The sequence below is a fragment of the Eubalaena glacialis genome, chromosome 5 (genome assembly GCF_028564815.1).
Source record: "Eubalaena glacialis isolate mEubGla1 chromosome 5, mEubGla1.1.hap2.+ XY, whole genome shotgun sequence".
Taxonomy (NCBI): Eukaryota; Metazoa; Chordata; class Mammalia; order Artiodactyla; family Balaenidae; genus Eubalaena; species Eubalaena glacialis.
The window spans coordinates 95,884,730-95,908,270 of NC_083720.1; the positions used below are offsets into that span (position 1 = coordinate 95,884,730).

The following is a 23,541-nucleotide window of genomic DNA, read 5'->3' on the forward strand; positions in this document are numbered from 1 at the left end:
TTCAAGAAATACTTTACCATACTACTATTGCTCTGAAGCAAATTCATAAAATTTGCAAGAGGAGTTTAAAAAAAGCAAGCTCAGCAATATTTGGGGGCTTTTAAAACTGATGATGCAGCTGACCTCCTGGAGACAAAGGCAGTGGGAGGGCCTTACTGGTCTGAATAAATAGAATCTCTGTGCTGAGAACTCACAGTTTAGACCCAGAGCTAACTAAAGTCTGAACTCCACCTTGACGCAGAATGAGGTTCACGCAGGGATCTCTGCTTCTTGTGCTGCTGGCCTGCAGCCTCTCTCCAGTCCGTGGTGAGAACTTTCACTTATGTTGTCATTTGTGCTTTGAGCTGAAATGGTCTTCAGCTGTTTCATTTTTTTTTTTTTCAATCAGAAAATGAGGGGAGATGTGAATGAAGGGGATAAAAACTGCTCAACTGCTCCTAGATTTCTAAAAGTAAGGTGCTTAGGGATTAACTCTTAGAGGCTGGAAACATCTGTATTATTAAGATTGTCATCCAGAGAAGGGGGAGATACTGGAGATCCAATGTCCATGGGACTTACACTCGGCTTGCCTATTCCTGGCCTTTTTCAGATGCAGCTCTGCCTGCAACTAATTCTCTCCAGGTATCTCTTCTTCGTTTTGCCTTTCACTACCCCTTCCGACCAAACACTTTATAGGATTTAAAGATTATTCACCTCAACCTGTTGGTCTCCTGCAGGGAACATCTGATACAATTTTATAGGGTCAGCTCTGACACGAGCCATTGTATGTACAGCAGGGGTACTCAAATACACACTTTCTGCCAAGAAGCAGGCTTCCAAGTCTAAACGGGGATGTTTTCTTTGTGTAAATAGGTAAATATCTAATTGAAGTGGTAAATTTCTATACAGCTGAAGGAATCTAATGCATGCGCAGGATGCTACGCTCTGCTCAGGGTAGAGGACCAATTTTTGTTCTTAAAATGTGGGGATTTGTTTTCCAATTTTTATTTTGTTTCATATTATTTTCATTCTTCAAGACCCTCATCTCTCTTTCCCTGCATGAAGCCTTTCCATTGCTCCTGGCAAAGTCCCCTGTTCTCATTCATGCAGTTTGGGCCTTGGGGGAAATACAACATTCTATGGTATTTCAGTTTTTGTTCACTTGTTTCCCCTGCTAAAGTGCAGACACCTTGAGAGCCTGGTCCCTTTTATTTGCAATTCCGTGTAGAGCACAGTGGTAGGCACTGGGGTGAAAGAAGGTAGAATTCCTTAAAATGCATCAGATGGGTTACCTATACAAGTATCTAGTACTGAGAACTATTGTCGTTGAAAACAAATCGTCGAATTTTTATGATTGGCTTTTTTTGGGTAATGATTTGTAACTGAGTTGGAGGACCAACATATTAAACAAAAACAAAAAATATCCTCGTGGTATTTCCTCGGAGAGACAGGGAGGGTTGGTGGACTGGGGAGTATGATAAGAGAGAAAACTCTGTTACAGCTTGTTAATGCTCCAGGGACTCGGAAACTAGTTCATTTCCTTGGTTTTTATGTGGTGGGGGTGAAGATCATTCAATTTTATGTTGTCTTAATTATAACTGAGTTGTCAGTCCCCACCATGGCCATTCTCAAATTTTATTATATGAACAACCACCTGAGTACCAATATAATGCTATCACAAATTTCAATAGATATTGTGCTTTTAAAAAGCTAATTTTATTTTTAAGGTTTTGGTAGAAAACGTTTGAAAATAAGCCAAGAGGAACAGAAATGCACAAACTAAAGGCATATGGCTGGAAGCACCGACTTGAAATTTTTAAATCTTCAAATGTGCAGTATGAAAGATTACTGATTAGGTTCTAGTTATGAATTATATGCCAAAGGGACGAAAATAACTGATTCTGTGTTTATAGGTGTCCTGGAGACCTATAACACAAACTTAAAGTGTAAATGCATCCGAGAGACCTTCAACTTTGTCTCCATTTTGCTCATTGGAAAGCTTCAAATCTTGCCCCCTGGGAATGGATGTCCAAACACAGAAATCATGTAAGTTGCAATAAAACAATAATGTATGATTCCTCAAAGTGATTTACTTTGAGTGTTGCTAGCGATTAATTCTCAAACTAATAATGAGAATCAGTAATACTTGTTAAGTACATGCTTTGCAGGGGTCCTGAGCTAATGCAATGCTTTACGCACACTCACTGATTTTATTCCCTTCAAGAGCCCTTTAAGGTACGTCTATTGTTATCACTCCTTTACAGATGCAGAAACTGAGGCTTAGGGAGGTTAACTAACTGCCCTGAGTCACGCCATTAGAAATGGACAGAGCCAAGACTCTTATCTGTCAAATTCCAATTGCCAGCAGAAGCAGACACTTTGTTCCCCAGAAGTTGAAGAGCAAGAAAATAAGTACCCACCACGGTCCTTGGTCAGAATGTCTATCTTATGGAACTGTCCTTTAGCTTTAGGTTCTATCAACTTTGAACCCCTAACTCTGTTTAAAGACTTAGGCTAAGGGGATAGTAGTGGCTACAAGAAATTTAATAGATATTTTCTTTTATTGAAATGGTATAACCCCTTTCTTCTGTGACCCTCCCTTTTCTGTACACCCAGAGAAATCTGTGGATTTCTTTATTAGGGCATTTTCCATGGCACATTAATAAGACTTTACACACTGCACGTAAAGCCCCTAGTATAGTGCCAGGCACAGTAATAAATGTTCAGCAACTGTTAGCTGCAATTGTACAGCATCATTGTGTTGAAACAATCAGGTTTGTTTGTTTTTCTCTTTCATTCGCACCAGAAAACAAGTTCTTTATAGACGGGGATCAGATATTATTCATTTCTCTATTCCTGACGCTTTATCCCTTACCTGGCATATAGTAGAGGCTCAACAAAGTGGGATTGTTGCACTGAATATTTTAAAGGGAGCCTGTAGATCTTTTGCATATCGCTGCTTAGAACTGTGATTTCTTCTTACTGCATCTACCTTGAATAAACCAAGGTGTCCCACAGCACCTTGAAGTACAAACAGAGCATCCTTCTCAGGGCACCACCAGCTTGGCTTTCATTAGCAGCTCTTCCCTTGGCTATTTTAGCCTTACGAAACATTTGTAAGCAGCTATTTTTTGTTTGTCCTATTTTTATGTTAGTGCTTTGGGTCTCAGACTAGTTGATTCACTTTGTTATACAGCAGAAGCTAACACAACATTTTAAAGCAATTATACTCCAATAAAGATGTTAAAAAAAAATAAGTACGGAAAATTTTCATTAAAAAGGCGTTACACTTCCACTACTATCTTTGACAGTGAAAATTCAGACTAAACCATGATTATTGCCCTCAAACTCGGAGACGCAAAGCATAGCCATAACCTGTTTAGGAGCAGTTCCTCTGGCTGTCTAGAGAATAGAGACTTCTTCCTTTATTTTTACCAGTTTCTCTGTCATGAGTCAAGTCTCTCACCTCCAACCAGGGGAAGTAATACACCTTAATTTTCTCTACTTTAGCTTTAATTGTTTTAACGTGACAAAAATTCTTTTTCTTCTTAATTTACTTATTTATTTTTGGCTGCGTTGGGTCTTCGTTGCTGCACGTGGGCTTTCTCTAGTTGTGGTGAGCGGGGGCTACTCTTCGTTACGGTGCGCAGGCTTCTCCTTGCGGTGGCTTCTCTTGTTGTGGAGCACAGGCTGTAGGCGCGCGGGCTTCAGTAGTTGTGGCTCACGGGCTCAGTAGTTGTGGCTCTTGGGCTCCAGAGCACAGGCTCAGCAGTTGTGGCGCACGGGCTTAGGTGCTCCGCGGCATGTGGCATCTTCCCGGACCAGGGCTCGAATCTGTGTCCTCTGCATTGGCAGGCGGATTCCTAACCACTGCGCCACCAGGGAAGTCCCCCCAAAATTTGATTTCTTATCTTCTCACCAGAGTCTGCATTTCTGAATTTTAACCAGATATAGAAGCAAAAGCTGCAAATAATTATGAGCAACTCATAGCAGTCAGGAGTGAAAATACTGTAAGTCCACATGGTCAGAAATCTGTTTTTCTATCATGAACTCAGGAGCCAAATTGGAAGGCTCTGCCCAAGAACCCAACAGTTCTATGACCTCTGACTCTGTACTTTTCAATGACAAGGGTAGAGTTTCAACGCTAGATGGATGGATTCTTGCTGTTTGTCATTTTATAGCTAAAATAAGAGACACATCAAGAAATTGTGTTTTGTTTGAGGTCACCCCAACAGAGAGTAGAGTCTCCCAGTTTGCTGTCACCTGGGAGACCTCACTTCTTCCACTGCAGGTAAAACATTCAACACCGTGTCTGGCACTTGGTAACCATTCAGATCATGCCCATGTGGAACGGTGGCTAAAAGTGTGGGTTCAGGAGTCAGATAAGCTTCATTTGAATCCTGCTTTATCATGCATTTGTTGTACAATCTTGGACAAATTATTTAAACTCTCTAAGCCTCAAATTCCTCTTCTGAAGGTGAGGAAATAGTATTTCCTTTAGCACAGGATTTTTGTGAGATTAATTGAGATAATTCATATCATTGCTGAGCATAGTGGCTGGCACATTTTAAGTGCTTGATCAATATCAGCTGATAATTATCCTTGCTGCTTTTGTTGTTGCCTAATTTTTAGAGCATTGAAAGCCTTGCTCACTGATGGTTCCACCAAATGCAGATGTCACTCAGAGCAGTCAGCTCTGTAACCTCTCCCACAATAAATTTCATCGGATTTTTTTTTCAAATAAAAGGTCTTCAAGAGAGTGTTTTCTATAGTCTATTTTGTTCTCCCAAGCTCAATGAACAAACACATTTTAAAGATATTGTGATACAGCTTTAGGAGTGAGCAAACCTTGGAGTCAGATATTTGGTCCATCTCCAGTTCATGTAAAGGTTTGCAACAAAATACTAACCTCTGACACATGAGAGTCTGTCAATTCATTTTCAGTTCCACCAGCTCACACATACCAGCCTGCAAATGGGGTTTTTATTATTCATCAGACCTCATGCTACAAATCACCTACTCCAGATCCAAAACTGCCTACCTCCAATTTCACTTCATGTGGGAATCTTTATTTTTATACTCAACTCTTTCCTTAAGTGAAGGACTGACTGCTTTATTTTTATTTTTATTTATTTTCCCCCAGAGCCTGGATGAAGAATAAGTCAGTTATCTGCTTGAACCCTGGAGCCAAATGGACACAAAAACTAATGAGAGTGTCAAGGTGAGTCAGGCATATCAAGGGTTTGTAGATTTCACTTGTACTGAAGGGTTTCCCTTTCCCGGGTAGTCAAAATGGGGACCATTTTAAATTTATGAGACGTTCCTGAGACAAATGCCTATTCTTCACTATTATTTCTTATCAGATAGAGTTGGCTTGACTCATTCCAGCAGCTCAGTAAACTAAACTGGAAACCAGTGGGCACAGTATTCCTTGTTAGATATCTCCAGGGGAAAGCCACAGTTTCTGGGAAGTCTTTCTCTAAACATGACTCTCTTGTTTTTATTTCACAGAAAAAGTGCATTTTCAACTTCACCAGCTCCAGTGTTTAAGAAAATGATTGCCTGATGCCAATATTACCACCAAGAACACCTGCATTCCCCCTTCATTCCTGCCCTCAGTTTTAGTTTTGCGTTTGGTTGGATGTTTTCCAGGAAAAAGATCTTCCCCATCTGCTCAAGCATGAGAATATATGTACAAATAACCTTGCAGAAGCTGATGGGGCAAACTTGAGATTTTTTTGATTACAGTACCCTACAAACTTAGAGTTTGCATTCTTAGTCATCAAGGAGGAAACTTTCTTGAAGGATAGTTACTGAGTTATAAATGATATAGGTTTCTTTCAAAAATATACCTGTTGTTGAATGCTGAATTTTCCTACAAAATAAGGGAATGAGAATTTAAAACTCATATTTGAACATGTGGCTTGAATTAAGGAGGAAATGATGGAATGCATTTCAGTCATTTTACACCCTAGGAATAGCAAGCTTCCATAAGAGATTTAAAAAGCTGCCTGGGAAACCCATGGAATTTCAGCCTTCCAAGAGACAGAGGGTTCACATAATAGATATCCTTTGTTTAAAAGCTCACTATTGAGAGGAACGAGGTCATTCTTCTACTTTTAAAGAGTTCCTTTATAAGATTTATTGTCACAGATAAAAGCTAATAACATTCAAAGATCCCCAGACTTAAATTCATAGAATATTCAGGAAAAGGATTTCATAGAATATTCAGGAAAAGGATTTAAAGGGTGATAACTTAGATGTGTTCTTTTATACATTGGCTTTGACAAACTTTTTTTTTACTCACCTCTTTTGCACAGACTTTTTTTTTTTTGTCTCTGGTATTCAATTCTTTAATGCTTCCTATTAATCAATATTCAATAAACTTGAGCAAATGTTTTACTTAATTATGAGCAATTCATCCTTAATGGAGCATTTATTCAAATTTAGCCATTCTCTGACTCTTCATAATGAAAAGTAGGATTTCATCATGTTAATTTTTCTTTGCATGCCTCTTGCCTTTTTACAGATGATCTAAATTATACGGCAAAGGGTGAGTGAAGTTATTCCTGATATCAGCACAGCAGGAAAATGCTTGCCCACAAGAGCCTCTTCTCCTTGATATACTCATCACAATTTCTTCCAGAAATGGCCAAACTCTTAATAAAACCCATTTTCACTGTCTCATTATATTAATTCTTAAAGTCTCCAGTGTTTTCTTTGACAAGGTTTTGCATTGAATTTGACAAACAGAAGGAGCAGATACTTAAACTCCCATCCCCTTCCTTCCCTGGTTCCAGCCCAGCTCTCCCACCACTGAACTAAGCACTGTGTTCCTGTCCCTCGCTCTCCCCGATGTTTTGGGAGGTCTGCTCCCAGGATGCTCAAGTTCCCAGCTATTTCTGGTTCTCTCTTTCATTTTTCTCTTTCTATTTTTAGATTTATTTTTACTAAAGATTTCTTGGGAGTAAAGACTACTTATAAATACTACATTTTCTATTGTCTACAATTCAATGATTATTTCTCTATTACAAACACACACACACACACACAAAAGGATTATAAAATGCCATCAAAATCCTGTATTCATTCTTTAGTTTGATTTTGATCTTCTTCGAGAATGCAGCAAGCTGAATATTCAAAAAAAAAAAAATCTTACTATTGCAATATTAGGCGGGTTATCACCCCTGTTTTGCATATGTAGAAGCTGAGACACAGAGGGGTTAAGTGACGTGCTCAAGACCTTACAGTTACTAAACAGCAAGTCAAAATTTGAACCCAGGCAGTTTGGCACCAGAATCCATGCTTCTGACCCCTCCACTATGCTGACTGTATATGGAGAAGAATATCATCAGCTCCATTTTACAAAAGGAGGAACTGAGACAAATAGACATTCACATGCCCCAAATCACATAACTAGTAAGAAACAAAACCAGAATCCAAACCCAGGGCCACCTGACTCCTAAGCAAATGCTCCTAGTCATGACACTACACTGCCTGAAGTTGTCTTACCCCTAAATGTATTTCTTACTTCAGCTCCTTGCCCCCTCCCCTTCTTTCCAGGGCCAATCAAAACCAGAAGAAGGATGGGAGTTCCAGAATGTTCAGGCCTTCCCCTGGGTTGACACATCTATTGAGTATGATCCATGGGGAATGGACAACTGAGAGGGTAAATGTGGAATGAAAAGCAAAATACAGGGCTCTTGAGGGCTTCTAAACTTGTTTTTCTTACCCAACAAGCACCCATTCTTCAAAAGTCACAGTAGATTTAGGGGTATTCAGCCTGATTTGGAACAGGAATCTTAACCCATAGTTAGATGCTGGGTCACTTGTTGAGCCAGTTAATGGAGTTTTTGAGGAAAAGTGATCCTTAGCTGATCTGAGTGGGTTTGGGTCTAGAAAGGAGGATGGTGAGAATTCTGTAAGGCGGAATTTAGGTAATTTATGGCTATATACATGGGTACACATACAGATTCTTTAAAATCCATATAAAATAGAATTGAAGGGAAAATACAAGGTAATCCTGACCAAAATAGGATGTTCAACTCTGAAAAATGGAATGAAGGAGCTATAAGGTCAAGCTACACAGGATCTTAGATGGAGAAAGCAGAGAACCTCTCACTAAGTAAGTTGAGCCTCACTTGCTCTGCCCACACTCCTCTGAGCAGCAGAGCCCCAAGGAGGGAAAGATTCTGATTCTCCAAGGGAAGCAGAATTCTCCTTTCTCCCAACTGAAGGATTCAGCCCCACCTCACTGGGAAATGGCTTGCCCCACAGTATGAGTTCTGTCCTAGGGTTTTCCATTTTCCATCACCTTCTTTCTGCAGTTCTCCCCTCTCACTGAGATGTGCCATTTTACTGCTCCCAACTCTAGGTAAGGATTGATGTACAGCCCAGGGTTTACTTGCTCTGAGGTGAAGTTTGGAGGTACTTTTGAACAGAATGAATGGTCTACAAAAAACTTTGTAGAACTGAGGAAGAGAGGAGGGCCATGAATCAGAAAGGTAATATTTGAGAGACACCACACCATTTTGTGACCCTCAAGGATAGAAGTTCTCTGTGTGTAGTCTCTCTGAAGACAGCCATCAGCAGCATCTGGAAACTTGTTAAAATACATAACCTCAAGCCCCTCTCCAAACCTAATGCATAAGAAACTCAGGGGTTGGGCCCAGCGATTTGTGTTTAACAAACTGTGGTATAATAAAAATTATATTTTGTCTTTGTCCCTGGTTCCTGGCACAGAGCTCCAAAAACCCTTGGAATTTCCTGACAGAGAGGAGTGTCTTTTGTTATTTGCAATGAGCCCCTTTCAAACTTACCTGAGTTTACTCTAGTGAGGTGACCATTGGCAAACCCCTAGATGCTTCAGGATGGGGGCTGGTTGCCAGAGGAACCAACCATGTGATTATAGGGTTGGAACTTTCAGTCTGAGTTCAATCATCAATGGCCAATGATTTAATCAATCATGCCTACATAAGTAAACCTCCATAAAAACTCCCTAAGCAACAGGGTTTAGAGAGCTTCTGGGCTGGTGAACACATAGAGGTGCTGGGAGGGTGGCACACCTAGAGAGGGCATGGAAGTAATATGCCCTCCTCCTCCATACCTTGTCCTATGCATCTCTTCCATTTGGCTGTTGCTGAGTTGTATCCTTTGTAATAAGCCAGTAATAGTAAGCAAAGTACTTTCCCAAGTTTTGTGACTCGTTCTAGCAAATTATCAAATCTGGGAGGGGAGTGGTCATAGGAATCTCCAAATTTGTAGTTGGCTAGGCAGAAATGTGGGTAGCCTGAGCACCCCATTTGCAATTGGTGTCTGAAGTGGGGGCAGTCTTGTGGGACTGAGCCCTTAGGCTGTAAGGTCTGTGCTAACTATAGATGATTAGTGTCAGAATTTAATTGAATTGTTGGACACCCAGTTGGTATCAGGGATTTGGAAAATTGGTTGCTGTCAGTAAACACTGGAGGAAAAAATTTCACACAACCTCCAGGTGGTTATGATGCTACTAAAGTTTGAAAAGCATTGTTCTAGTAAAAGGGTTTTCAACCCTCATAGTACATTAGAGTCATCTAGGGAACTTTTTTTTTTTAATATCAGGTTAATTGTTATAACTTACATACAGTAAAATTCACCCTTTTTAAGTTTTCAGTTCAATGAATTAGTTTGAATAGTCCCTTAGCTTGGGCTGCTATAACAGTGTACCATGGGCTGGATAACTTATAAACAACAGAAATTTATTTTTCACAATCTGGAGCTAGAAGTCCAAGATCAGAGTGCCAGCATGATTGGATTCTGGTGAAAGCAGAGAAGGGAAGTGAGCTATCTGGTGACCTGTGTAAGGGCAATAATCCTATTCAGGAGGGCTCCACCTTTACGACCTCATCTTAATATTAATTACCTCTCAAAGGTCCCATATCCTAAAACTATCACAGTGGAAGGTAGAGTTTCAACATATGAATTTGGGGTGGGACACAAATATTCAGTCCATTACAGGCCCAACCCCTGTTCTGTTCCTATAATTTTGTCTTTTCCAGAATGTCATATAAATGAAACTATACAATGTACAGCCTTTTGTCTGACTACTTTCACTTTGCATAACGGTTTTGAGATTCATTATGTTGTTGAATGTATCAGTAGTTTATTCTTTGTTGTTACTAGCTACTATTCCATTGTACAGATATACCACAATTTGTTTATTCATTCACCAGTTGATAGACATTTAACTTGTTTCCAGTTTGGGTCCATTATGACTAAAACTGCTGTAAACATTCATGCACAAGTCTTTATAGAAACCTATGATTTTGGGGCTTCCCTGGTGGCTCAGTGGTTAAGAATCTGCCTGCCAATGCAAGGGACATGGGTTCAAGCCCTGGCCCGGGAAGATCCCACATGCTGCAGAGCAACTAATCCCGTGCGCCACAGCTACTGAGCCTGAGCTCTAGAGCCTGCAAGCCACAACTACTGAGCCCACGTGCCACAACTACTGAAGCCTGTATGACTAGAGCCCGTGCTCCACAACAAGAGAAGCCATGACAATGAGAAGCCCACGCACCGCAACGAAGAGTAGCCCCTGCTTACCACAACTAGGGAAAGCCTGTGCACAGCAACAAAGACCCAACACAGCCAAAAATAAATAAATAAATAAATAAATAAATTTATTAAAAAAAAAAGAAACATATGATTTTGTTTCTATCGAGTAAATACCTAGAAGTGAGATTGCTGGGTCATATGGTATATGTATATTTAACTTTACTAAGAAGCTGCTAAACTGTATTTCAAAGTAGCTATACTATTTTGCATTCCCACCAGTGATATACAAGAATTCCCGTTGCTTCACATCTTCACCAGCACTTGGTATTGTTAGTCTTTTAAACTTTAGACATTTCAGTAAATTTTTAATCTCTTGTAATCTTAATTTGTATTAATTAACTAAAATGGCTATTGATGTTGAGCAGTTTTTAATGTGCTTGAGATCCATACATTAGAAATTTACCTTACATGAAAGCCTTTCTCCATTGACTTACGCTGGCAAAGTTATCAAAAAGAAATTGCCCATATATGGATGGGTCTACTTCTGGACTCTTATTCTGTTTCATTGATCTATATATCTATCCTCATGCCAATACCATACGGTCTTAATTAGTTTAGCTAACTAGTAAGTCTTAAAACTCCATAGCAGAAGTCTTCTAACTTTGCCCTTTTTCAAAATTGTTTTGCACCTAAGTCCTTTACTTTTCCATATGAATTTTTGTATCATCTCTCAGTGTCTATGCCCCCCCAAAATGATTTTGATTGGAATTGTGTTTAATCTATAGATCCATTTGGGGAGAAATGGCATCTTAATAATCCTGAGTCTTTCAGTCATGAACATAGTATATCTCTCCATTTATATAAGACTTCTCTAATTTCTCTAGCAATGTTTTGTAGTTGTCCACATTCAGATCTTACAGTCCCCCAAAACCAAACCATGAGCTGTAGCCTTTGAAGGACATTCATCTGTAGGAGCAAGACAATCAGGTGTGTTTCTTATTTATCATCCATCTCATTTGGGAAGTAGTCAGATGTGGCTTCTAGCCTAACTTTAGTGGGACAATATTGCCCTCTTTCTCACAGAAAAGTAGTGAATCACTTAAAGTGATTAGATAGGACACCCTCAACTTCTCTCCACCAGATCTGCAAGTCTGTTCAAATCTCCTCCCATCCTTGTCAATTTCCCTTTGCTACATTAGAGTAAGTACCTTTCCTCCTCATTCCTCCAAGGCTAATCCCTCTACCTGCATCTTAAACCTTATCCTCTCTCACTATCTCAAGAGCCACACACTATCAGCTATCCCCTTGTTCTTCACTATATTCAACCACTTCCTCCCAATTAGTTCTATCACCATACCATTTAAATATATTCTAGTCTCTCCCTTCTCAGAAGCAAAAACAAAAAATCCTCTTCTTATTAATATTGTTAAAATGACTGTATTACCCAAAGCAATCTACAGATTGAATGCAATTCCTATCAAAATACCCATGACATTTTTCACAGAACTAGAACAAATAATTCTAAAATTTATATGGAACCACAAAGGATCCAGAATTGCCAAAGTAATCCTGAGGAAAAAGACCAAAGCTGGAGGCATAACTCTCCCAGACTTCAGACAATACTACAAAGCTACAGTAATCAAAACAGTGTGTATTGGCACAAAAACAGACATATAGATCAATGGAACACAATAGAGAGCCCAGAAATAAACCCACACACCTATGGTCAATTAATCTTTGACAAAAGAAGCAAGAATATACAATGGAGAAAAGACAGTCTCTTCAGCAAGTGGTGTTTAGAAAGCTGGACAGCTGCATGTAAATCAATGAAATTAGAACACTCCCCCATACCATACACAAAAATAAACTCAAAAGACTTAAAGACTTAAATAGAAGACATGACAGCATAAAACTCCTAGAAGAGAACGTTGGAAAAACATTCTCTGACATAAATCGCAGAATTATTTTCTTAGATCAGTCTCCCAAGGCAAAAGAAATAAAAGCAAAAATAAACAAATGGGACCTAGTCAAACTTATAAGGTTTTGCATAGCAAAGGAAACCATAAACAAAAAGACAACCTACAGACTGAGAGAAAGTATTTGCAAACAATGTGACCGAAAAGGGCTTAATTTCCAAAATATATAAACAACTCATACAACTCCATAACAAAAAAACAAACAACCCAATCAAAAAGTGGACAGAAGACCTAAATACACATTTCTCCAAAGACGACATACAAATGGCCAACAAGCCCATGAAAAGATGTTTAACATCACTAATTATTAGAGAAATGCAAATCAAAACTACAATGAGGTATCACCTCACACCAGTCAGAATGGCCATCATCAAAAAGTCTACAAATAACAAATGCTGGAGAGGGTGTGGAGAAAAGGGAACCCTCCTACACTGTTGTTGGGAAGGTAAATTAGTGAAACCACTATGGAAAGCAGTATGGAGGTTCCTTACAAAACTAAAAATAGAGTTACCATTCGATCCAGCAATCTCATCCCTGGGCATACATCGGAAAAGATGAAAACGCTAATTCAAAAAGATACATGCACCCCAGTATTCTTATCAGCACTATTTACAATAGCCAAGAACATGGAAGCAACCTAAATGTCCATCAACAGATGAATGGATAAAGAAGATGTGGTATATATGTGTGTGTGTGTGTATATATATAATGGAATATAATGGGATATTTCTCAGCTGTAAAAAAGAATGAAATATTGCCATTTGCAATATCGTGGATGGACCTAGAGGTCATCATATTAAATGAAGTCAGGCAGAGTAAGACAAATATTATATAACTTATATGTGGAATCTAAGATATAATACAAATGAACTTATTTACAAAACAGAAATAGACTCCCAAATATAGAAAACAAATTTATGGTTACCAAAGGGGAAAGGGGGAGGAGGGAAAAGGGGGGAAATGTGGAATTTGGGATTAACAAATACACACTACTATATATAAAATAGATAAACAACAAGGACCTACTGTATTGCACAGGGGACTATGTTCAATATTTTGTAATTACTTATAATAGAAAAGAATCTGAAAAATAATATATATATATATATACACATACACAATACTTTAGGGCACTAGTATATATTACTGGAAAAAGTAAAATCAATAATGAATCCATTCTCACCGTAAGTATAAGATGACTAGCATTTATTAAATTCTTACCTGCTGTATTATTTAGGGTTCCACTAGGAAACAGCATACTTAGCTGGGACTTTGAAGAAAAGGCAATGAAGGCACTATTTCAGGAGTGTGGAAGGAAACAACAAGGAAAGTTGAGGCACCCAAGGACTAGCAGCCATACCTATACCTGAAGAAGGGGAAGGAAAAGGTAATGGAAGGTTGTTTGGAGAGCTGCAGCTTGGAAGCTAGACTGCCTGAAAGGAACCATAGCCACTGAGGGATCAACCACAACCAGAACTGAGTGTGAAGAAGGAGGGGAGGAAATAATTCTTCTACCTCTATTTCCTCCCACCCTCCAATCTTCTCCCCAACCCTCCCAGGACAAGGAAGTTTTTTATTTCTTTCCAGCAAAAACATGTGCAACATAATTCTCTCTCTTCAAAACAGAGAACCCTATAAAATACAATCTCTTTTTCTATTTACCCAGGGACATTAGCAGCTGGAAGGGGGTTGGGATTGGGAGAAAAGCCAAGGACTAATTCTATTTTAAAAAGCAAGAAACTGCCTTTAAAAGGGAGCACTCCACCCCCTCATTGACCAAACCCATCCAGATGGGGTCAGATGAGGAAACTAAAGTCAGAGAGTTTAAGGAATTTGCCCAGAGTCACAAAGATATGAATGTCAGTTCTGGTATTTGAATCCCAGCAGGCAGACTCCATATACCATAATCTTATTATTTTACATGTCCAATGAAGGACTGTTCCAATTACAGCTCATTACCATAAAAGTAAGGAAGCCTACATGTGTATTTTTATATGTGCCACTACTGGAAAAAAAAAATTGTTCACTCCTATGGTAGACAATCAGTTTGATTTACAAGCATTTTTTTTCTCATCTGGATGACAGCCTCTCCATTTGAGATCTAAAGAACAAATAAATAAACATCTTGTTATATTCCTAAATTTGGTGAGTCTAGAAGCTCCAGGAAACATCCCTGATCCAGCCTTCTCTCCCAATGAAATAGACAATGGGACTAATATCCTTGTCCTTCAAAGGTGGAAGATGGAGAGGGGTGAGGACCCAAACAATGCCTCCTTGGCTGATTCTTTCTGGTGATCTCTGGGCAGGGTTCCCAGCAGGGGCTCCAGCTCTGACACATCCTCTGGCCTGGAGGCCCTTCTGTTTCTCCTCCACTCCTGAACAACTACCCTCCCCATCCATCCAGAGGCCAACCTAGGACCCTCTGGTGACCTCACAGGGTTCTGCAGCTTTCAAGGAGGTTCTTCAGCACCCCCAGGTGACTGGCACAAAAAATACCATGTTCAAATTGAAGACTGGGGCAATGAGGGAGGTGATATAATGTTGGGCACAAATGTCCTGTTTCCTTTTCCATTCAGAGTGAGACCCCTAAGAGTGTCTCCCAGGGATTGCAGGCAGGTGTCAATGCCCAAACTCAGGACCCTAGGGTCTTGCCTCTCAAAGTAGGGTTCCCCAACCAGCAACATTGGCATCATTCGAGAGCATGTTAGAAATGCGGAATCTGAATCGGAACCTGCATTTCAACAAGATTCCCAGATGATTTCAATGCAACTAATGCTGAGAAGCTGTCTTTCCTATTTCTCCCTGCCTCCTCACTGCAAAGAGTTAATATGCAATAAAAATCCAAGGGGTAAACCAGAATTCCCCCAAGCTAGGTCTGCAACCAGGCTAAGAATTATAAGAAGTAGAAATTAGATCTTGGATCAAAATTTGGTCCTGCTAGTTATTAACTGAAATATAATTAAATTCTCTGAGTCTCATTATTCTAAATTTTCAGATGAAAATAATATATATCCCTTAGGGACCTAAGAATAAAAACATTTTCAGATCAGCTACATATAAGTTGGGGTCATTTCTGTGCTCTATAAATTCCAGGAAGTTGGGATTTTTCTCCCATTTCTAATGTTATTTCACAGACCTTCTAGAAATGGTCGTGGTCAACCCTCTGAGTTTAAGCCACAGTCCTCTACTGGCATCCAGTGGTGAGTGGTATAATGTGGCAACATCCACCTAGCCAAATATGAGAATTCAGTAAACCCTAGAACTGACCCAGGAACATGGAGCCAAAAACCAGCATGTGACTCGTCATATGTCCTCCAAAAGAGGGACCAAAGAGAGAAATGTGGTTACAAACCCAACGTCACCTAAGACCTGTGGCAGGTTTTGACTTATTATTCTGAGCAAGAAAATATATTCTAGTTCATTATCAGCTGCCAGAGTGCCAAGCTAAAGAAAGGTACACTCAATTTTCTTTTATGCATCATCTCAAATTAGATGTGAAATAATCACGGAGAGTTCAGTCAAGCTGAGACCCATTAGTCAGTTAACAGAACTGACATTTCTAAAGTACTTTATAACAAATGGCAAATTAGTTCACTCAGCTTCCTTGCCTGAATCACGGGCCCCAGCTTTGCGACTTTCCATTTGCTTTTTTTAGTAGAAGTATAATTGACATACAATATTATATTAGTTTCAGGTGTACAACATAATGATTCGACATTTATATACATTGCGAAATGATCACAACAGGTCTAGTTACCATCTGTCACCATACAAAGTTAATATTATTGACTATAGTCCCCATGCTTTATTTGCATGTTCTGCCCTTTCTGCCTCCCACTTCCTTAAATTAAAAATGAGGATAAGCAAAGAAAGGCACACTGATTCTCATTTTCAATAAAGGAGATATTCCATTTATTAGACATCCGTTATCTATGGATGAAATTCCACAGATATTCCCTTTCTACCACGGTTGATGTCCCTGGTGGACAATCGTGATGTCCACCAAGACAGAGGAGATTTTTTAATTTTGCCTGACATTTAGTTTTGGAGATTGTACTGTGTATTATCATAACTTGCAACTTGTAGGCTCTGCCCAAGAGCAACTTCAAAGAATTTCATTTTGGAAATATCCAGCACTTTTTTTTTTTTTTTACATCTTTATTGAAGTTTAATTGCTTTACAATGTTGTGTTAGTTTCTGCTACATAGCAAAGTGAATGAGCTATACGTATACATATATCCCCATATCCCCTCCCCCTTGAGCCTCCCTCCCACCCTCCCTATCCCACCCCTCTAGGTGGTCACAAAGCACTGAGCTGATCTCCCTGTGCTATTCGGCTGCTTCCCACTAGCTATCTATTTTACATTTGGTAGTGTGTATATGTCCATGCCACTCTCTCACTTCATCCCAGCTTACCCTTCCCCCTCCCCGTGTCCTCAAGTCCATTCTCTATGTCTGCATCTTTATTCCTGTCCTGCCCCTAGGTTCTTCAGAACCTTTTTTTTTTTTAGATTTCATATATATGTGTTAGCATATGGTATTTGTTTTTCTCTTTTTGACTTACTTCACTCTGTATGACAGACTCTAGGTCCATCCACCTTACTACAAATAGCTCAATTTTGTTTCTTTTTATGGCTGAGTAATATTCCATTGCATATATGCAGCACTTATTTTTTTAAGTTAAAGCATCTCTCCACATTCTCCCACCTAAGATAACCACATATGCAGATACACTTTTCACTAAAGTCAATGAGAATCTGAAAATCTCAATGAGGGCGTAAACTGAGGTTAATAGGATTCACTGTGCCACAAATATTCTAACCTGGGTTCAAGTCTTTTTCCTATTGTTAAAAGTAAAAATTTTAAAACCTTCCTTATTCATGCCTCCTGTTTATTATCCAACTATGCCTATAGGATTAATGAAAGAGAAATTTGTTTCTAAGTACTTTTTAGAGAGACTCTTGGATGTGTGATCTGTTGATTCCTCGAAGGAGCGCCCCTAGCGACTTGGTGAGGCAAGTAGAGGCGTGTCTACCTCCAGGTGTGGTGCTGGCACGTGAAAGGCAGGCAGGGGTTTCCACTTTCTACAAATGCCTGTGATTCCTGGAGACTCCGGCTAGTTTTAAACCCTACTGACGGGAAGGGACCTTGAAGGTCCCTCTAGGTCTCTTTTGTCACAATGAGAAGAACTAAGAAGGTAGTTGTTTTTTTTTTTCTTTTCTAGCAAAAGCTAAAATTCCAAGGAAGATTAAAATTGAGGAAGTCTCCTCACTCTTTTTTGGTCCCTCAATTGTCCATGTGCTTCAGCTTTGCACTCTTGAGTTCCTCAGAACAGAACTGGAACCTCAGTGTTGGCCCAAGACTAATAAGAACATCCAACAAATTTAAAGTGAAAAGTTTGTATAACTTTGGGAAAACCTTGGCCAAAATCTGAGTTTGGTTTTTGGCAGTGCTAAAGTCAACATGCATTAACCACAAAAATACTGTTTTGTGTCCTGCAACCTTGGGATTTTGACATGAGCATTCATCTTCATATCCAGCCTGCAAAGTTGGTGGTGGAGTGTGGCATCTTACCCAACGCAAAATGACAACTGGGTTGTTGTATACCTGTCTGACTTATAAACATAGCCTTTTTTTCAAAAAGAAGTCCTTATCTTGCATCATATCATCTCAGGTTGTGACAGAAATCGTGGAAGCAATTTTCCTACTATTTGCTTTGTCTGTCAGTGTCCCAGTACTGGCAAGACAAGAACAATTTCTTCAGGATCCACTTCATCCCGTCTATTTTTGAGACAGATATACTGAAAGGAAGTGAATCCAGGAGATGTTTGTCACTCTCTAGCTACATACAGTGGAGAAGTTTCTTTTTTTTAATTGAAAAAGAAATCAGTTGATTTCTGAGTCTCGGTTTCTTTATCTGTAAATGAGAAGGGTGACAACTGCGAAGGCATCTTCCAGTCCTAAAAGTCTGTTTTGTCCCATACTGCTACCCTACCCACAGCCTTTCCTCCTCCAATACTCCCTACCTGAGTAAATTTTGTCACTACTATCCATTAGAATTAAACTTGAGTGCCATCTTTGACCCCTTCTCTCTCCCTAACTTTCCTCTTTAAATCATTCACCAAGAGCTATCGACCCCACTTCCTTAACATCTCTGGGATCCAGCCACTCTATTTCCACCACTGCATTTGGCCGTATGAATGAGCTCTCCTTATTTGGGGAAGTGACTGTACAAGCCAGGAAGGTTTAAAATTACATTTAGAGCTGATGGAATAAATGAAACTCATGTATTTATAAAGTATAAAAGAATTTGGCCTCTCAGAGAAACACGACTTCAATTTGAAGTGTAACGATTTTAAGTCTGTGATTTTCAAGCTGAAAAGTTTATTTAATATCAACTTTAAGCATATTAGAGTATTTAAGAAAACTTGGTATGCAAAAATTAATCATTTTACGTATTTGATTAACAAAATTTTCTTAAGTAGTCAGGAAGACCTATTAAGGTTGTGATTTTGTTTTGTCAATATTTGAAATACCTAGAAAAAATGGAATATATTACATTAAGATATTTATTCTAAAATTTTAAAAGGAATCTAATCAACCAATCTGTAAATGAGCCTATTGTTTAAGGTAAGTTCTGTTTACTGGACTTCACATTAAACATCAAAGGGATTACTAATATTTATATAAATATTAGAATAAGATTTAGAGGTTAAACTTGATAAAATGTAAATTTGAAAACCTAAACTTTAAAACTGAACATTAATTGTAAACCCAAGCAACTATTAGTAGTCCTTTCTGTTTTCAGAACTCCCCTCCAGACATTGACTTCACTGACAGTAGTAAAAGGAGTTCTTTTATCATGGACCTGTTAATGTATAGGATTTCATCCAAAACACCTTAATATGTATCTCATCTCTTAATTAAATACATGAGTGCAAAGTCAAACCAAGTTGCAGAGCATACACCAAGTTAAGTACTTAGGTTCCGGTATAACTTTTTGTGATTCATGAAGAGAAAAGCCACATGGCATTTCTTGGGGTCCTACTGAATTGCCACACTCCTATGTATTTCTTTTGGGGTTTTTTTTTTTTTTTGGATTATATGGTAAGACTATATTTAGCTCTGTAAGAAGCTACTAACTATTTTCCAAAGTGGTTGTATCATTTTGCATTCCCATCAGCAGTGTATGGCAGTTGCTGTTTTGCCACATCCTTGTCAGCACTTGGTCCAATGTATTTCAAAAACAGAGCAGATATCTTAGCAACTTGATGTGCTCTAAACTATGATCCAGGCTTTGCTAAAAACTTGTGATTTGCTCTACATAACTAGAGCGGCATCTAGGCCGCTTCTTTTATCTGTCTGGGACTTGTAACTGGTCAGGTGATAGTCCCTAAAACACAGCTGTTACTGATTGATAAAATCTGTAATACAAACTAGGTTAACCTGCAAGATGTTCACCAGGTCTCCGGGCAGCACAAGGAGGCATCTGTGTATTCACTTTGCTGACATCCCCACTCTTGCCATCGATGTTTACTATGCTTCCCAGTGAGTGTGCTTTATTATTTTAAACTCAAAATAAATAAGCAGTGACAACTGAATGAAGGGCTCTTCTACTTTACAGATTATCTCTTCCTTAGCTTTAAGAAATTTTGGAAGAAATACAGCTTGCTACACTCTGACTCATAGCCAAGCACAAACTTAGGAAGCAGGGAAAGTTTGTGGGGAGAATTCCAGAGCCAAGTCTTCACAGAACCCTGAAACTATGCACTGAACCAAATGTGAAAAAACCAAGCATGAGTCTACGTACATAGAAATCCGCAATGTGGATCACCTCTACCTCCCTCCCCACTCACACAGCCCATTGGATGCACCTATGGTGCTTTTCCTTTATAGGAGGTAGAAAGTGAAAAGACTCAAGGATTATTCTCCTGTGGTTTCACAACAGGAGTACCATTGGCATTTTGAGTTCTGGGGTGAGTGCATCCTGCATATTGGGAGATGCTTCTCATCTCTAGCCCCTGGCCACTAAATACCACTAGTCATTGGAAATTGTGGGCACAGACTTGTTTGCCACCAGCATCCCACCTACAAGGGCAACTTCTTTCCCCCTGCCCCCAAGAACCGCTGACCTCAGCAGAACGGAGAAGAATTTCCACCTTATTTTTTTTTTTTTTTAAACATCTTTATTGAAGTATAATTGCTTTACAATGGTGTGCTAGCTTCTGCTTTACAACAAAGTGAATCAGTTACACATATACATATGTTGCCATATCTCTTCCCTCTTGCATCTCCCTCCCTCCCACCCTCCCTATCCCACCCCTCTAGGTGGTCACAAAGCACCGAGCTGATCTCCCTGTGCTATGCGGCTGCTTCCCACTAGTTATCTATTTTACATTTGGTAGTGTATATATGTCCATGACACTCTCTCACCCTGTCACATCTCACCCCTCCCCCTCCCCATATCCTCAAGTCCATTCTCTAGTAGGTCTGTGTCTTTATATCCACCTTATTTTTAACCCCTTGAACTCTGTGTAGGGGCCCAGCTCTTCCGCATGTTTCTGCTTTAACAGAATGAGTGGTCTTGTAACAAAGGAAGCAGCAAGGCTCATCTGTGCAGACATTTCCTACCCCATCCTTCTGCTGCTGGGCACAGAGCCCAGGAGCAAGGAGAGGCAGGAGCTGATACTGTGACATGAGCTTGGGCAGGAAAGGAGATGGTAGAACATTCGAGTTGGAAGGTATCTTGGTAATCATCTAGTCAAACAACCCTCCCTTTAGAGATGAAGAAAGGTTGTGACTTGCTGCCTATAATATATATTCCAAATGTTACTTTTTACTGTGATTTATTACTGCAATATCTATCTTAAAATTGCCAAGCCTCGTGCAAGGGTGTTTTAATTCAGAAGTTCTCCAGAAGCCAAACCTGATCCAAGGCTTTGGGTGAAAGTGCTTTATGCTAGAGATGATCCAGGCAGTGTAGTGAGGGGTGGGGAAGTGATACAGGGTGGTAGAGACTGCACTGGGCTACCAGATCCACCCTCAGGGCTGAAGCACTTATTTTCCCCCAGCTGCTGGGCATACGGCTGGCAGGAGCTGACGGTCTCTGGGAATTGCCTTCACCCAAGGTCAGGCTCCCTTCTCGGGACTGGACAATACAAGGGTGTATATGTCCCAGCCCCACCTCCCTAACTCCAGTCAAATCCGAATGGTCATCCCAGCCTCAGAACTTCCTTTGGGGTCACTAATGCCTTTGCTGTGACTGCCTCATGTTCAGTGCCTCCCGCTGCCTAACCCTGCTTGCTTCTCTTCCCCCCACCCCTGGCAAGGGTTAATCCTAAAACACTCCCAAATAAATGTTCTGCTTGCTAATGTCCTTATCCGTATGCTTGCTAGAGAGTCTAGCCTGCAAAGATGGGTACCAGAAGTTGTTCAAGAAAGCAGAGGCTAAAAAGGGATTCTGGAGCTGCATCTCACACCAGCCAGCTGGCAATAAGGACCACATTCCTGGGAGCCCACACAGTCCCTGCACAAGGTAGCAGTGCAATTGTGAATGCTTCTACCTGCTGTGAACTGGGATGGATGGCAAACTGGTAAAAGGAAATGTATTAGGAAGTGTATTTGAGAAATATTGGGGAATTAGTAATTCTAAGAAAAATGGGATTGGATGGCTATTGCTGTAGGCATTAGATAATTTGGAAAAAGATCATAGAAGGCACAAAATGATTAATCAGCAAGTAGACTAGATATGAAAGCCAGATGGTCTCTTTGGAGCACATTTGATTCTCCTCTCCTTCTGGCAAAAAGCAGGGAAATCTAAGGACCAGGTCCAGGACTTAATCATAATAGCTGCAGAGCTCTAGAGAAGGTTGAACTCTCAGCCTAGCCAGGTCTGTAATAATGGGACCCTAAAAATTGAGATGGCGACCTCTGGATTGATGCACTGGAAAATATTAAACCCTCCGAATCCACTGGGGCCCTGAACCTGCAGAAGTGGGCAGCACTGTTGGAGACAGCATATTCCCGCTGGCCCTGCATGAGAACATGGGGCCTCTGCCCCACTGCTTCTCCTGACACCCAGAGCAGCAAGAAGAGTGAGCTCTCAACACAAGTGCTGGGCCTGTGAAGGGAGGAAAGAGATTATACCCAAAGGACCTGCAGGACCTGAGAGAGGACATGTGAAAGTTAACTCTAAGATGCCAGATCAAGGGGCTGGTAGGACATAAAGTGGGATTAGGAAGAGTTTACTCTCTTGGGATAAAGGATTTTAACACCATGGCAAAGACCCCAAGGCAGACACATTCCTGGGATGGTTTGGTCTGGTCCATCGCTTTTGCAAGCTCCTAAATGAAGCAGAACTGCCAAATTCGCTGTGGCAGACAGTGAAAGCGGGGAATCAAAAGGTTCAGAAAAGTGGGTATGCTAGAGTAGATGTGCTATAACACAGGAAACCCCATCACATAATCATGTTTGGTGGGAGGGCCTTCAGTTTACTAAAACAGTAAGAGATGTTACTGAGAAGGCCCCTAGCATCCCTGAGATGCTTCCTCTGTAGGGCAGGACGCTGTAGGAGAGGCCATTATAGAACTGGTCTCCCTGATAAAAAAATGGGGGTGAAAGGTTTCAGAAAGAATAGAAGTGAGGTGACAGCATTGAACCACCAGCAGCAAGGACAACACAGTTACAATGAGTAGCAAAAACAGCATGGCACCCACAGGGCTGAATTACAGGAGCTAAGATGATGGTTAATAGAACATGTTATCCATATGGGCAAGATAGATGGGCTGCCAACAGAGGTATTGCTCAATCTATACAACCAAAAAAAGAAAAAGAAAAAGATGGACAGACAGGGGGCTAAGGTCAGACACCGCAATAAAGAGTTATGATCTCTTACCCAATTTTTGGACCTGAGCCCATTTGGGGCCCCATAAATCATGGGCTGAAGGAGGCCAGTCCCCCAGGAGACAAGACCCTGCAACGTCATAGAAATGCATATGGAAAAGCACATATGGAAATGATTCTCTCAAGAGTCCCAGCAGACCTGTGGCCATTTACT

General features: G+C 40.1%; 1 protein-coding gene across 1 annotated transcript; it reads left to right on the plus strand.

The window, feature by feature from the left end:
* The first annotated feature begins 242 nt into the window (after positions 1–242).
* CXCL13 (C-X-C motif chemokine ligand 13) lies at positions 243–5,545 on the plus strand. The gene is made up of 4 exons (XM_061191022.1): positions 243–306; positions 1,893–2,025; positions 5,123–5,200; positions 5,491–5,545. The coding sequence occupies exons 1-4, from the start codon at positions 243–245 to the stop codon at positions 5,543–5,545; spliced, it is 330 nt and encodes a 109-aa protein (XP_061047005.1).
* Positions 5,546–23,541: the final 17,996 nt, after the last annotated feature.